General features: G+C 45.6%; 1 protein-coding gene across 2 annotated transcripts in view; it reads right to left on the bottom strand.

Moving 5' to 3' along the window:
* The window catches only part of SLC24A3 (solute carrier family 24 member 3), a 169307-nt gene extending 163639 nt beyond the window's left edge, over window positions 1–5668 (bottom strand). For both annotated transcript variants that reach the window (XM_053394910.1, XM_053394911.1), the window contains exon 1: window positions 5502–5668. In XM_053394910.1, the coding sequence (XP_053250885.1) occupies window positions 5502–5652 (151 nt within the window). In that variant the 5' untranslated portion in view covers window positions 5653–5668. The remainder of the gene's footprint in view (window positions 1–5501) is intronic.
* Between the last annotated feature and the right edge of the window lie 9409 nt (window positions 5669–15077).

Genomic DNA, 15077 nt, shown 5'->3' with positions numbered 1-15077 from the left:
GATGAGTTGGTCAAAGCATCAATGATCCACTGGGTAACGGATATAGGATATAATATAAACTTAAACCTCTGGGAGAAACTTTGGAAGAATGATTTGAAATTTACTGCATGCTACACACTGAAAGAGAATTATATGAAAATGATCCATAGATGGTATTTAACTTAGATTAGATTGGTTAAGATGTATAATGTGGAATTGAACTTATGTTGGAAATGCAAAGAAATAGAAGGAACTTTTTTCCATATATGGTGGACATGCAAAAAAGTGAAAGTATATTGGGAAATGATATATAATGAGATGAACAAAAATATTTAAAACAACTTCCCCCCCAAAAAAAACAGAAGCATTTCTGTTAGGAATTGTTCTGATTAAGGTTCCCAGGTGTCAGAAAAACTTATTCACATATGCAACAACAGTTGCTCAGATTTTGTTAGCCCAAAAATGGAAAGTGAGAGAGGTCACTAGTAAGGAAGACTGGCAATTTAAGATGATAGAATATGCAGAATTAGCAGGTCTAACAAGTAGAATAACAGAACAAGAAGAACAGATATTTAAAGAAGAATGGAATTTTTTTGTCGAGTATATGGAAAAAAATTGTGCACAGTTAAAAATGCTGGCAGTATATTCAACAGTATATTTTGAACTGATGTAAGATAGCGAAACTAAATTAGATAGATATATTAAAATATGCAGGAATGGTGGTTAAGTCAAATGAACCTTGGAAGGGGAGAGAGTGAAGTCAATGAACACATGGTATAATAAAAGATGTCTAATTTGAAATGTAAAATTTGAAAAGTTAATAAAAATATTCCTTTAAAAAAGCAAAAGAAATTGCTTGATCTCCCCATGGGATTTGTGGGCAATTGGTCGGAAAACATCACAGTTGTATCTTTGGGTAAGAAACCTGCCACCTGCAAAAAAATAAATCAAGGGGCTTTTGTGTTAGGCACCTTTAAAGTTGATTTTGAGGTGAGAAAAACTAGAAGGGGTTTATTTTCTAGGTAAAAAAAATTTCCCACTGATCATAATCACAAAGGAGCTCTCTCGCCATCTCCTCAACCCGGCATCTCCCAGAAGCTTAGAGATATAAGTTTCATTCTCACAAATCTGCTCCATTCCCTGTGAAACACTGAGATTGGAGAGCAATGGCCCAGTCATTCCCTTCGATTACAAGACACACCTGTGAGCTACAACAGAGCTTTTCCTTCACATCCTATCTCCACTTTGGTGTTTGCTCTCCTTTCCACTATCATTGCACCCTGGTGTTATGGCATTAGGATAAAGCTTAAAGGTTCAGCAGATGCTTCTCTGTAGCATTATTTTGATGCCTGGATCTCTTTGGGGTCCCTTTTTTGTCTCACACCAACATTGTAGAGATGTTGCATCACCTCTGACAAACTCAAAATATCTCTAAGGCCTCCTGCTTTGTCTTGAGATCTGGGGTTTGTCTGAATCTAACACACACCGCATAGTAACTGAGACACCCATTAGGGAAGACTCATTTCAATGAAATAAAGCTGGAGCTGTTATAATCAATAGCTATGGAGGTTTCAAAGACTGAAGCTCATGTTTACTTTATTTAGTTGAGTTTGATTTGGGATAGAATGGGCCAAATAAAATCTGCAAATGTGCATGTTCTTTGGTGTAAGTTGATACCTCATCAAGTCTCAATGGCATTATAATTAGTGTCTTAAAAGATTACATAAACTTTATTCTAAGTATTATTCCGAACCATATACTGGAAAACTCAGCAGTGGCCAGAGGACTGGAGAAGATCAGTCTACATCCCAATCCCAAAGAAGGGCAGTACCAAAGAATGATCCAACTACCACACAATTGCACTCATTTCACATGTTAGCAAGGTTATGCTTAAAATTCTACAAGGAAGGCTTAAGCAGTATGTGGACGAGAACTCCCAGAAGTGCAAGCTGGATTTAGAAGAGGCAGAGGAACCAGAGACCAAATTGCAAACATGCGCTGGATTATGGAGAAAGCTAGAGAGTTCCAGAAAGAGATCTACTTCTGCTTCATTGACTATGCAAAAGCCTTTGACTGTGTCGACCACAGCAAACTATGGCAAGTTCTTAGAGAAATGGGAGTGCCTGATCACCTCATCTGTCTCCTGAGAAATCTCTATGTGGGACAAGAAGCTACAGTTAGAACTGGATATGGAACAACTGATTGGTTCAAAATTGGGAAAGGAGTACGACAAGGCTGTATATTGTCTCCCTGCTTATTTAACTTATATGCAGAATTCATCATGCGAAAGGCTGGGCTGGATGAATCCCAAACCGGAATTAAGATTGTCGGAAGAAATATCAACAACCTCAGATATGCAGATGACACAACCTTGATGGCAGAAAGTGAGGAGGAATTAAAGAACCTTTTAATGAAGGTGAAAGAGGAGAGCGCAAAATATGGTCGGAAGTTCAACATCAAAAAAACTATGATCTTGGCCACTGGTCCCATCACCTCCCGGCAAACAGAAGGGTAAGAAATGGAGGAAGTGAGAGATTTTACTTTCTTGGGTTCCATGATCACTGCAGATGGTGACAGCAGTCACGAAATTAAAAGACGCCTGCTTCCTGGGAGAAAAGCAATGACAAACCCAGAAAGCATCTTAAAAAGCAGAGACATCACCTTGCTGACAAGGTCCATATTGTTAAAGCTATGGTTTTCCCATTAGTGATGTATGGAAGTGAGAGCTGGACCATAAAGAAGGCTGATCACCGAAGAACTGATGCTTTTGAATTATGGTGCTGGAGGAGACTCTTGAGAGTCCCATGGACTGCAAGAAGATCAAACCTATCCATTCTTAAGGAAATCAGCCCTGAGTGCTCACTGGAAGGACAGATTGTGAAGCTGAGGCTCCAATACTTTGGCCACCTCATGAGAAGAGAAGACTCCCTGGAAAAGACCCTGATGTTGGGAAAGATGGAGGGCACAAGGAGAAGGGGACAACAAGACATAGACAGAAACATCATCTGTGCTTGCAGAATGCAAGCTTCATTTCCTGGTAATTTCAAGGGTTTTCAGATGGCACATGTAGTCTACCTGCTATGTTCAAGGAACAATCGAAAGGGGTTGGGGCTCTGTGGGCTAGCCCTCCCTCCACCACACATGGCAGCCATACCCCCAAATCTGCCAATCTGATGAATGGGAGAAGGGGCTCTATGTGGCCACCAGGCACGTCAGCATCAGAAGGAAGGACTTAACTCACATGCCCCCCTTGCATGTTTCTTGCATGCACAGGGGTATATGAACCTTCCTTGTACAAATAACCCTTTTATAAATCAATATGGAGTGTATACAGTACTCTATTGTATCACTGCAGCTATTATTTGTGCAGTTGTAGATTAGCCTTACACATCCTAATTTTCAATGCAAGTATGGATTGCATGCCAGGATTTGGCAGATAGCATGTTCATGTTCAATACATTTTGTGGTCGTGACTGGAAAGAAGAATCAAAAGGTGTCTGAAATTAAGCATGGGTCCCTCAGCCATCAAAGTGATTGTATATCTACTTTTTTTAAAAAAATCCTCTTAACATATTCCCAGCATTGCTTGATAGTATCCTACTGCAACATGAAGATATTAAACTGTCAGTCAGTTCACTTTCCCAAAGCCAAACATTTCATTATCTTCCTACAAAAATCCAGAACTGTGCACTGAGTCAGTGACTCTCATTGTATTGAAGAAATAGACAATAGCTGAAGCCAGAGGGATTTTCCTTTGCACAAAGGTAGGTGGTACATTGCAAAAAGCCTTTCCCTTCACAAAATCCAACAGAGATTACAAAAGAAATCTAACAAACAGCCTTTCCACTAGAGTTATGCAACTGTAGCTAAACAGTAACATTTGCAACTCCAGAAAATGTCCAGCTGCTGCCACAACACAGAACAGTAACCCACATTCACCAATGGAGACCGGCTCTGAAAAGTGGCCCCTGAAACTGACAGGTTGTCAGTTATAGAGGAGAAAAGTTTGCTTCCATTAACTGCAGCCTGTGGGGTGGACTCTCTTTCACCTTTTTCAGGGAGGCAGTGACACTCTTGAACAGACAGGTGTCTGGAGGCGGGTTTGGGATGGATGAAGGTGAATATGCTGAAGCCTAATCTAGGCAGAGGTGCTATGGGCAGGGAAACTGGCTGATCTGGATGAAGAGGTGTCACTGGCTCTGGAGGGGAATCCACCCCATCTGAAGGACCACATTTGCGGGGGGAGGGGGTTACTTCTGGATTCAAGACCTGTGCAGGCAGCATTCAGGAGTGACTTTTGCCATCTTAGGCTGGAGTGTGGACACAGCTGCAGCCATGCACCCAGGCTAGCTGTGGATGTAATGCACTTTACAACGGGCCAGCTTTAAAGACGATCCAGAAATCTCAGCTGGTGCAAATGCATCCCTTCGTGTGCTTGTTGGGACCAGGTGATTAGAACATATTATGCCTATTCTTTGCCAGCTGCACCGGTGCATTTCTGGCCCCAGTTCAAAGTGCTAGTTTTAAGGCCTTGAATAGTTTGGGGCCAGGTACCCCAAAGGATCCACCAGTGCCCACATGAAATGGTTTGCGCTTTAAGACTGGCATTGGAGGCCCTTTTAATTTGCCCACCTTTGAACTCTGTTAGACTGGCAAGCACTGGGTGCCCCCCAGGTAGGAATGGGGAAGATCCCTGCCTGGAGAGCCACCTCTGTCAGTGCCAACAGTGGAGAGCCACCTCCGTCAGTGCCAACAGTGCTCAGCTAGACGGATTGTTTGGCTGACTCCGTACAAGGCAGCCTTGCTTCCCCAGGTATATCTGTAGCCACCTTAAAAACATGTATCAAATCACATACCTGGGCCCTTGTTTGAATGGGGGTATATGCAGGCTGGCCGCTCTCCAACACAGCCTTAGGTGTGCTTAATAAGGCCACTGAAACTACTGTGATCCCAGCCACTGCTTTTCACAATTAGCCAGTGAGAAGAAAGGTAGACTTGACAGGACCAGCTCAAGAGATTTCAGTTCAGGTGGAAACCGCAATGGAGACTCGCCTCCCAACGAGCATCATCCACATGGGGCGCAGGCCAGAGGGCAAGGAATGGGGGCTGCTGCACTCCTGCCCCCCCCCCACTGCAATGGGGCTTCCGCAGGAAGAACTTCAGGGGAGGGGAGGCTTTTGCCCTCCATGGGTCCGATCTGCCCCAAATCTGTCCCCCTGAGATTGCCACCTGGCCTCTTGGACGGCGGGTCGTGTTTCCCTCTGTCCAGCCCCCTTCGTGGCTGGCAGAGGCAGAAGCCGCGGGGCAGAGGACTCCGCTGCGAGCACGCGGGGAATGGAGGCGCCGGGAAACTTGAGGCGCAGCCGGAAGGGGACCGCCGCTCGCTCTCCGGCGGAAGGACGAAGCCCCGAGCCCCGCGAGGGCTCCCCCGAGGAGCGGGCGAGATGGGGGGAGCCTCTCGCCGCCAGGACTCGCCGGCCCGCGCTCCCCGGCCCGCCCGGCCCCCCGCGCCCCCCACTCACCGGCCGCGACGTCCGGGCGCGCCGCCCGCTGGACCGCCAGGGCGCCCGCCAGCAGCAGCAGCAGCAGCAGCGAGGCCAGGAGCCCCAGCTGGCCGGCCAGCCGCTCCCTCCTCCGCCGGCGAGCGGGGCTCTTGCTCGGCAGCAGCAGCATCTCGGCCCGACCCGCAGCGCCGCTGCCTGCCCGCCTGCCTGCCAGGAGCGAGCAGCAGTGCCGCCTCGCCTCGGCGCCGCCTCCCGCGCCGCTGCCGGGAGGAGAGCGCCAGGCGGCGCGGCGGCGGGGGCGAGGCGCTGCGCCCTGGGCAGGGCTCCTCCGCGGCGGCGGCGGGGGCGAGCGCTCGGCCGGCCCGGCAGCCCCAACCGAGAGACGGGGGTCGGGGGGGTCTCGCCCGTCGCTCCGCCTCCTCGGCGTCTTGCGAGCGCGGCCTCCGCCGCAGCTCCTGGCCGAGAGCTTCGCGCGGGTCTCTTTCCCTCCTGGAAGATGGAGCAGCGGCGGGCAGAGCTTGGGGGACCCCAAGTGCCGGCAGCCAGAATGTGCCCCCCGCGCGCCCTGGCCCCGGATGGATTTCGGACCGAGACGGGAGGCGTTCCGGGGCGCCCCTTTCCCCTCGCAGCCCCGCTACGCGCCTCGGTTGCTCGCCATTTGGGGGCGGCGGGCGGCTGAACGTGTGAACGCTCGGCCGACCAGTGTTCGGGAAAGGGGAAGCGGGCAGTGGAGATCCAAGAATTCTGTCCGGGGTGTTAGATCAGGGTTGGCTCGTTCGCGCCCCGTCTGATGTTGCTGTCATCAGCTGCACGTGTGAACCAGTCCGGAGAGAGCCCCGGTGACCCCCTCCCCGCTAAACAGGTGTGGTAAAGGTGGCAAAGCTGAGCCCTTAAAACATTTCATTTTATGAATTCTGCATTGGCCATTGGGGGGGAAACCCCGAGAGCGAGCGATTTTTTACAAGGTAAGATTTCCTTCACCCCGGATCAGGGCTAGTACAACTGGCACAAGCAGATCCAAGAGATGTGTCTGTTCTTTGAGGAATATTACATGAAACAGCGGGGGATGTGGGGGGGGGTGTCAATGACGGGGAGCACAGGCTCAGGGCACAGATTTGCATACAATTTGCATCAACATGGCTGGAGGGTGGAAGTCTCACTAGCACTGCACCCAGGCAGTATTTATAAATATTATTATTATTATTATTATTATTATTATTATTATTATTATTATTATTATACCGCCCTTTACCCGGGGTCTCAGGGCGATTCACAGACTAAAATCAAGATATAAAAATATTTTTAGCAATCTATTAAAACAGAGCAGGAAGGGTCAAGAACAAAAGACCCAGGACCTGGGCAGCCCCTAACATTACCCGTGAAACAGGCAGGGGATCTAAGTGGTATGGCTGGATTGCCTTGCAGTGGCAAAGAGGATGTGGGGTGTCAACTCTCACAGAGCTGGCAGTTGCTCCTTAGCATCCTCCATGCTGTCCCAGGGGGTCCTGCAGCTGCAGTCACATGGTGCAGCAGGTTCATGGAGCAACCTAATGGCTTGGACCAGCCTGTCTCCACAGGGAGGACATGGGTTTTCCTCTTGGAAAAATAGGGTGGATAAGGAAGCCTCAGACACAAAGATGGAATACTGACACCTTGAAACTGGATTTTGATATGAATAAAACATCAGAAATTATCAATATGGATTTATTGACATCAGCAACTTGAGTAGAGGATGATGATGGTGATGATGATTCTGATTCTGATTCTCCACCCATCTGGCTGGGTTTACCTAGCCACTCTGGGCAGCTTACAGAATATATAAAACATAATAAAGCATCAAACATTAAAGCTTCCCTAAACAGGGCTGCTTTCAGATGTCTTCTAAAAGTCAGATAGTTGTTTATTTCCTTGACATCTGATGGGAGGGCGTTCCACAGGGCAGGCTACCACTACCCTCTCCCTGGTTCCCTGTAACCTCGCTTCTCGCAGGGAGGGAACTGCCAGAAGGCCATTGGAGGAGGACCTTAGTGTCTGGGCTGAGTGATGGAGTGGAGACGCTCCTTCAGGTATACTGGGCTGAGACTGTTTGGGGCTTTAAAGATCAACACCAACACTTTGAATTGTGCTCAGAAACACACTGAGAAGGCAGTAAATCAAAGTTGTTGTTTGTTATAGTTTCCTTTTTCTTCAAAGTTTTTCTAAACATATTCCCCCAATGTGTTTCAAGCAGCATTTCTTCCTCAGGGATCCACCACAATTTAAAAAGACACCATAGTAAGCAGTGCTTGCCAACAGATGGTTAAAGCCTGTCTTTAAAATATTCAGCATAACATCTATATTCATAGAAGCTTTTTATAGCCCTCTTGCTATTTAAATATTAACAATCCAAGAGATTATATTCAGAACCCACTGTCAGTGGTACAAAATCATCATCTAAGGCAGGGGTCAGCAACCCTTTGAAGCTGTGGCCCAGTCCACCGTCCCTCAGACCTTGTGGTGGGCTGGACTATATTTTGAAAAAAAATATGAACAAATTCCTATGCCCCACAATAACCCAGAGATGCATTTTAAATAAAAGGACACATTCTACTCAAGTAAAAACATGCTGATTCCCAGACCATCCGCGGGCCGGATTGGGAAGGCGATTGAGCCACATCCGGCCCACGGGCCTTAGGTTGCCTACCCCGATCTAAGGAGGTGTTGTAAGTAGCCACATATTAGAAAAGATCTGATACACACAAACACTGCCATTCAAGACGGAAGAGAGCAATCATGTCCTCAAATGACATTACGGGGGGGTGGGGTTAGGGGAGAAGGCCTGGGAGGGGGAAACACACATGCAGCCACAAAAAAGGAATAAATGCAGCAGAATCTGTGATCTCTCTCTTTTTATAGTCGTTTTTATTAAATTTTCCAAATTATTTCACAACTCCAATCATATATATTGTTTTTTTGTTACACATCTTCTTGACTTCCCGTCCCTCCTTCCTGGATTGTTTTTAAATTCCTCAATAGCTGCATTAAAACACATCTATGTTTATTTTCTAAGCCCCCAAAATCCATTCTCTACATTCTTCCATTGCTCATATCTCAAATCCTGCACGTGATTTCATATAAGAATGATAATTCAATAGGTTGTCCATCAATGGCCTCCATTCTTCTTTGAAAATATCATTTTGTCCTCTTATTTCAGCAGTCAGTTTCACCATTTCTGCATAGTTCATCAGTTTTATAAGCCATTCATCCTTAGTTCGGAGTCTCTTTGACTTCATCTTTCCATTTTTGTGCATATAAAGTTCTAGCTGCAGTTGTTGCATACATAAAACGGTTTTCAGCTTTTGGGGATTTACCGTCCCTATTATCCCCAACAAAAAGGCTTCAGTTTTTTTAGAATGGTCAATGTAAACATCTTTTTCAATTCATTGTATATCATGTCCCAAAAACCTTTAACCTTGCCACAAGTCCACCATATATGATAAAATGACCCCTCAGACCACTTACACTTCCAACAAGTACTTGATGCTGTTTTATACATTAAATACTACCTATACATCATTTTCATATAATTTTCTTTCACAGTGTAGCACATAGTGAATTTCAAATCCACTCTCCATAGTTTCTCCCATGCAGTCATAATGTTATATCCTAAATCTTTAGTCCAATATGTCATCACTGACTTCACCAGTTCATCTTTTGTTTCCCATTCTAATAACAATTTACAGTGGTACCTCGGGTTAAGTACTTAATTTGTTCCGGAGGTCCGTTCTTAACTTGAAACTGTGATTAACCTGAAGCACCACTTTAGCTATTGGGGCACCGCCGGAGCATGATTTCTGTTCTCATCCTGAAGCAAAGTTCTTAACCCAAGGTACTATTTCTGGGTTAGCGGAGTCTGTAACCTGAAGCATATGTAACCTGAAGCGAATGTAACCTGATGTACCACTGTATACATTTTAGAAATTAATTTCTCTTTACCCTCCAACAATCTCATTTCAAAATCCAACCTTTGTTCATTAAAAACCAATCAACACATCTTTTTAATATAGCTCATGTATCTGATGATAGTGATACCAACCGGTCACCCATCATTGTATTTCTCCTGCTTTTAAAGTTTCCACCCACTTTGAGTGCTACTTAGTTAATCTCTATAGGTACCCCAACCCACCTTCATATTAATTTCTTTTTGAGCGCAGTCCTCTAAGGGGGATAACCATAGTGGAGTTTTCCTCTCCAAAAGATTTTTGTACCTGGCCCAGACTCAAAAGACCAGAATCTGTGAAGCAGGATGTAGGAGTTTGAGTTGGGTGGGTGGGTGTAAATTAGGTGGTGCCCCTGCGGACTCAACCCCACATGGCAAACTCCACTGAACAGCCTGTATCTCTTTATAAAATCTAATACCATTTATTCCAAAAAAAGGAAGCTCCCATTCCACTCAACTCCAAGACACAGTCATTGATACAACAGTTAGAGGGCTGTATGTACATCTATAGCAAAGTGGAATGTCTACCATTGTGCATGCAGCATGTGCAGATGCAGAATGCAGCCCCACACCAGGAAGTGCCCCCCCATACTGCTGAGTCCATCAGGATCAATAGCTTGGCTGCTGCAGGGGAAATCCACCCTGCATACTCCTTCCACTGGCAAGCCATGTGACCAGCCCACCCGCCCATCTCTCTCTCTTTTTTTTAATAAAGATATTTATTAAGTTTCCAATTTTATAGAAACAAAAAGAAAAAAGAAAAAAAAACGCATACAGTTCTCAATACTTAATTTTCAATGACATATTTCCCTGACCTCCTCATACCTCCCCTTCTTGTATTCCAATTCAAATTATTTACTCAGCAAATCCTTATCTCAAATCATTACAGCTGGAAACCCCTTAATTTCAATCCAACATCATTCAACATTCTTTAATTTTACAATATTTCTGTAAATAGTCCTTAAATTTCTTCCAATCTTCTTCCGCCGGCTCTTCTCCCTGGTCACGGATTCTGCCAGTCATTTCTGCCAATCCCATACAGTCGATCATCTTCATCTGCCATTCTTCCAGAGTGGGTAAATCTTGCGTCTTCCAGTACTTTGCAATAAGTATTCTTGCTGCTGTTGTAGCATACGTAAAGAAAGTTCTATCCTTTTTTGACACCAACTGGCCGACCATGCCCAGAAGAAAGGCCTCTGGTTTCTTAAGGAAGGTATATTTAAATACCTTTTTCAGCTCATTATAGATCATTTCCCAGAATGCCTTAATCCTAGGGCACGTCCACCAAAGGTGAAAGAATGTACCTTCTGTTTCCTTACATTTCCAACATTTATTATCGGGCAAATGATAGATTTTTGCAAGCTTGACTGGGGTCATGTACCACCTGTATATCATTTTCATAATATTCTCTCTTAAGGCATTACATGCCGTAAACTTCATACCTGTGGTCCATAACTGTTCCCAGTCAGCAAACATAATATTATGTCCAACATCTTGTGCCCATTTAATCATAACAGATTTAACCGTCTCATCCTGAGTATTCCATTTCAACAGCAAATTATACATTTTTGACAAAGCCTTGGTTTTGGGTTCTAACAGTTCTGTTTCCAATTTAGATTTTTCCACCTGGAAGCCAACTTTCTTATCCAAATTGTAAGCTTCCATTATCTGATAGTAATGTAGCCAGTCTCGCACTTTATCTTTTAATTTCTCAAAACTCTGTAATTTCAATCTGTCCCCTTCTTGCCACAAAATTTCCCAATATTTTGGCCATTTGGCCTCCATGTTAAGTTTTTTCTGAGCCTTAGCCTCCATTGGTGACAACCACCTTGGGGTTTTATTTTCCAATAAATCCTTATATCTAATCCAAACATTAAACAATGCTTTCCTGACAATATGGTTTTTAAATGCTTTATGTGCTTTAACCTTGTCGTACCACAAATATGCATGCCACCCAAAAACATTGTTAAAACCTTCTAAATCCAAAATGTCTGTATTCTCAAGAAGCAGCCAGTCTTTCAACCAGCAGAATGCTGCTGATTCATAGTAGAGTTTGAAGTCTGGCAGGGCAAATCCACCCCTTTCCTTTACATCAGTTAATATCTTAAATTTTATTCTAGGCTTCTTGCCCTGCCAGACAAATCTAGAAATATCTTTCTGCCACTTCTTGAAACAGTCCATCCTGTCCACAATTTGCAATGTTTGAAAGAAAAACAACATTCTAGGCAATACATTCATCTTTAACCCTCCCTTCCATCTCTGCCCAGCCTTGCCCGTGAGTGTTCCAGCACACCTGACAGCCCATCCCTTTCCTCAGACTGTCTCAAACACCCTTGCAGCAGCAACCATCCCGCTTGTGTGCTCTGAGAGGCCTGTCCCCCCACAGTTCAGAGAATCTGAACAAGCCAGCCACAGAAGGACTGCTGCTCTTGCATGCATCAAGCTCCTTGCACACACACACACACACACACACACACACACACACTCAGTGCTAATAATAATAATAATAATAATAATAATAATAATGCCCTGTCCATCTGGCTGGGTTTCTGCCAGGCTACAGGGAATCTGATCCCTCTCCCTCACAGCAGGCTGCCAGTAATAGATAGACAAGAAGTTCTTACCAATGTCTTTTATTCCATGTTCGCAGAGAGCAGCTTAGAAACATTGCCTCCCAGGTTAATGGTGTTGCTCAGAGTAATCTCCTCCCTGCTTCCCTTTGCAGTCATCAACAGCACTGCCCCCTTTATGGTGGCTGCCTAAGGCCATTTGCCTCTTAGCTCTCTGCTCTCCCACTTTCACTGCTCGCCGGGTTCTGGGAAAAGGAGGGTCTGGAATGCCTTCCAGTGATCCGGTGTCAGCCAGCTGCTCCAGCTCTGCTCCTTCCCCCTCCTCTTCTCCCATTATCTCCAAGCTTTTTTATCTCTTCTGTCTCAGAGTCGTGACCTTCTGCAAACCACTGCTGTAAATCTATATTGTCTCCCTCTTCTCTGGAAGTTTCAGGAGGAGGGAGGGCAGTCTCCGTCATTCCTCCTCAGTCCAGTCCCTGACAGCTTCCCATGCAGCATTGCATCATGAAGCCAACTGAAGCCAGACTGTCTTATGATGGGGGCAAAGGATCCCCTCTCCCAACCTCCAGCAACAAAGGAACAACTCGAGACAATGGTAGCATCCAGAATGGAGGAGATTCTGAAACATATGTGGGGGTGCCAGCCCAGCAGGGCTTTTGCGCCTTTGTGTAGAATTGTTGACAGCAGCATCCCAGGTCTCTCATCTACCTAATATTTGTCTTCCATGGAGCATGCAAGTGTGCAGAAGCCTGTGTAGGGAAGGCATTTATTTGTTTTATTGCTCCTTATCTAGGCAATATATGGTCTGCTCTTCATTAAAACTACCCCAGAGAGGAGTGCAATATGCAAAAATAATGCATAATACATTTATGTCACATAAAAGAAGCAGTTTAAATTGACAGATTCTGTGAGAGCAGCTACCCACCTCCACAGCCACCTTAATCAAAAGCTTGGACAAACGTTTTTAACTGATGTTTGAAACCTATCAGGGTTTGTGCCAGTTGAATCTTCTGAGAATGTCATATTTCCCATATCAAACCCTTCATTAAGAGGGTGTCCCTACTGGACCTTAATGTTTGGGCAGGCATTCTAGGGAGCCAGCAACCCCTCAAGGATCTGGGCCCTTAGAAGTAGTGTAGCGTGGGGGGGGGGGCCATGGCCCTGGAGACAAATTTATGAGGGGGCGCAGCCAGGCACCTTCATGACAGGCTCCCACATCAAGGCCAGAGTCACAGGGAGGCAAGACTTGCCCAGCCTGGGCCTTTGGGGCTGAGGTGGTGGTGCCTTCTTCTCGTGGCCAGTGAAGGGAGGCAGGCCGAGAGGGGGAGGGTGCTGCCGCCGCCACCCACCAAGGAGGGAGGGAGGTGGGAAAGCACTGCTGGAGCCACACGGGTTGGCCAGACAGTCTCGCTGCAAGGACAGGAGGGTGAAGGGACACAGTGGTGCTCCTGCTTCACGTTCCTCTGCCTTATCTCTGCTCCCAAGTTGGGGCTAGTTTGCAAAGAGAGACTCCCTTGAATAGATGCTGACCAGCAAAGGGACTGACCGCTGCCCAGTCCAGCAGGAGGGTGCAACACTTGTGTCATCCCAAGCACCAGCGTGTCCTATAGCTTCCTGCTGAAATCCTGCAGCTTTTCATTCTGCAAGTGTTCTTTGGGGTGAGGGCTCCACTTTTGTTGTGTGAAACGGCAACTGTGCAGCTCCAGATGGCAATAATGTGGCAAAAATGCAACCACGAAGAAGTGTAATTGTGCGTGGTCCAGTATAAATCCTCTGTGGTGTGGAGGGTGTGGGAGGGCACTGGGTGCTGAGTTACACCATATTTTACATTCTGTTGTGGTGGTGTGGGCAGGGCAGCTATCGATGCAGGGCTGGCCATTTACATTTCCCCCTCCCACTTAAGTCTACGGGTGGGGATTTTCTTGCACCAGATCTAGGGCTGATGTAAAGTTGCACCACTGATGGAGTCGTGTCTGCAATTTGGAGGAATGTAGGTTAGGGCATCAGTGTGCTCCTGCTTTGTTCCAACCCCGTCCTGCCCTTGACCCTGCCTGCTTTTAGCCATTGTGCTGGTGTATCTTTGCGGGCAGAACAGCCCTGCTGGAGTGCTCTTCCAGCATAGCTGCCACAGTGGCAGCTTGCCGGGTGTTCGACTGGTATTGTGCAGCTTCTGCCAAACCCTTCACCTGGCAGATCCTGAGTATAGGATATTGCTGTTTGTTTCATTAACTAATATTCTTGATATATCCTCACTTTCATTGTTTCTGATCGTTTTCATATGAACTTGGTTTTCACAGTTTGGTTCTGTCTTGGCCTTTTCCTCTTATCTTTCTAAGTATACATCATGTTTCTGTTAATAGTTCTTTAATCAGTTTGTCAGAGTTCCACAAGGCTCAGTTTCATATTTTGTGCTTTTTATCCTGTATCTTTGTCCTTTCAAACCTCTTGTGCATTTTTTGGCATTAATTATCTTCTCTCTGCCAGCAGTATTCAGTTCTTTTCTACTTTTTTTGAGCAGGCTGCAATCCTATACTAACCACCTGGGAGTAAACCTCATTGCACACAGTACAACTCCCTCCAGACAACCTGTTTATAAAGCATTAACCTGATTTGCTTTCTCAAAGTATTTATTGAGCATTCATTCATCCAATATTTTTTTTCAACATATGACAATTAGCATTCATCCTGCATTCATTCCTTTTTATTGTTCCCATGTCTTTCCCATTAATCATTTATTCTTCCCACACTTTTCAGTGCATGTCTCCATCACTTTCTAAACTGCAAAAAGTCTGGTTGTTTTTTAAGTCGCATTTATTGTGCTAGAGCATCGGAGCCCTTTAATACACTTTAACTTGTCAACTGCCTGCAAAAGGGATTGTGGGGTAAAGGTTGAGGCGTACAACCTGCCCTAGCGCTATTCAAGGCTGCAACAACCATACACAGCCCAACAAGACAACGACAAGAATCCACCAACAGCATACAAATCAATATGGCTAACCTGATTCAAACACACACACACACACACCCCACTCACACACAAAAACA

The sequence above is a fragment of the Podarcis raffonei genome, chromosome 7 (genome assembly GCF_027172205.1).
Source record: "Podarcis raffonei isolate rPodRaf1 chromosome 7, rPodRaf1.pri, whole genome shotgun sequence".
Taxonomy (NCBI): domain Eukaryota; kingdom Metazoa; phylum Chordata; class Lepidosauria; order Squamata; family Lacertidae; genus Podarcis; species Podarcis raffonei.
The sequence above is the reverse complement of the archived record's forward strand: the minus strand, read 5'-3'. Positions and strand labels throughout refer to the sequence as shown.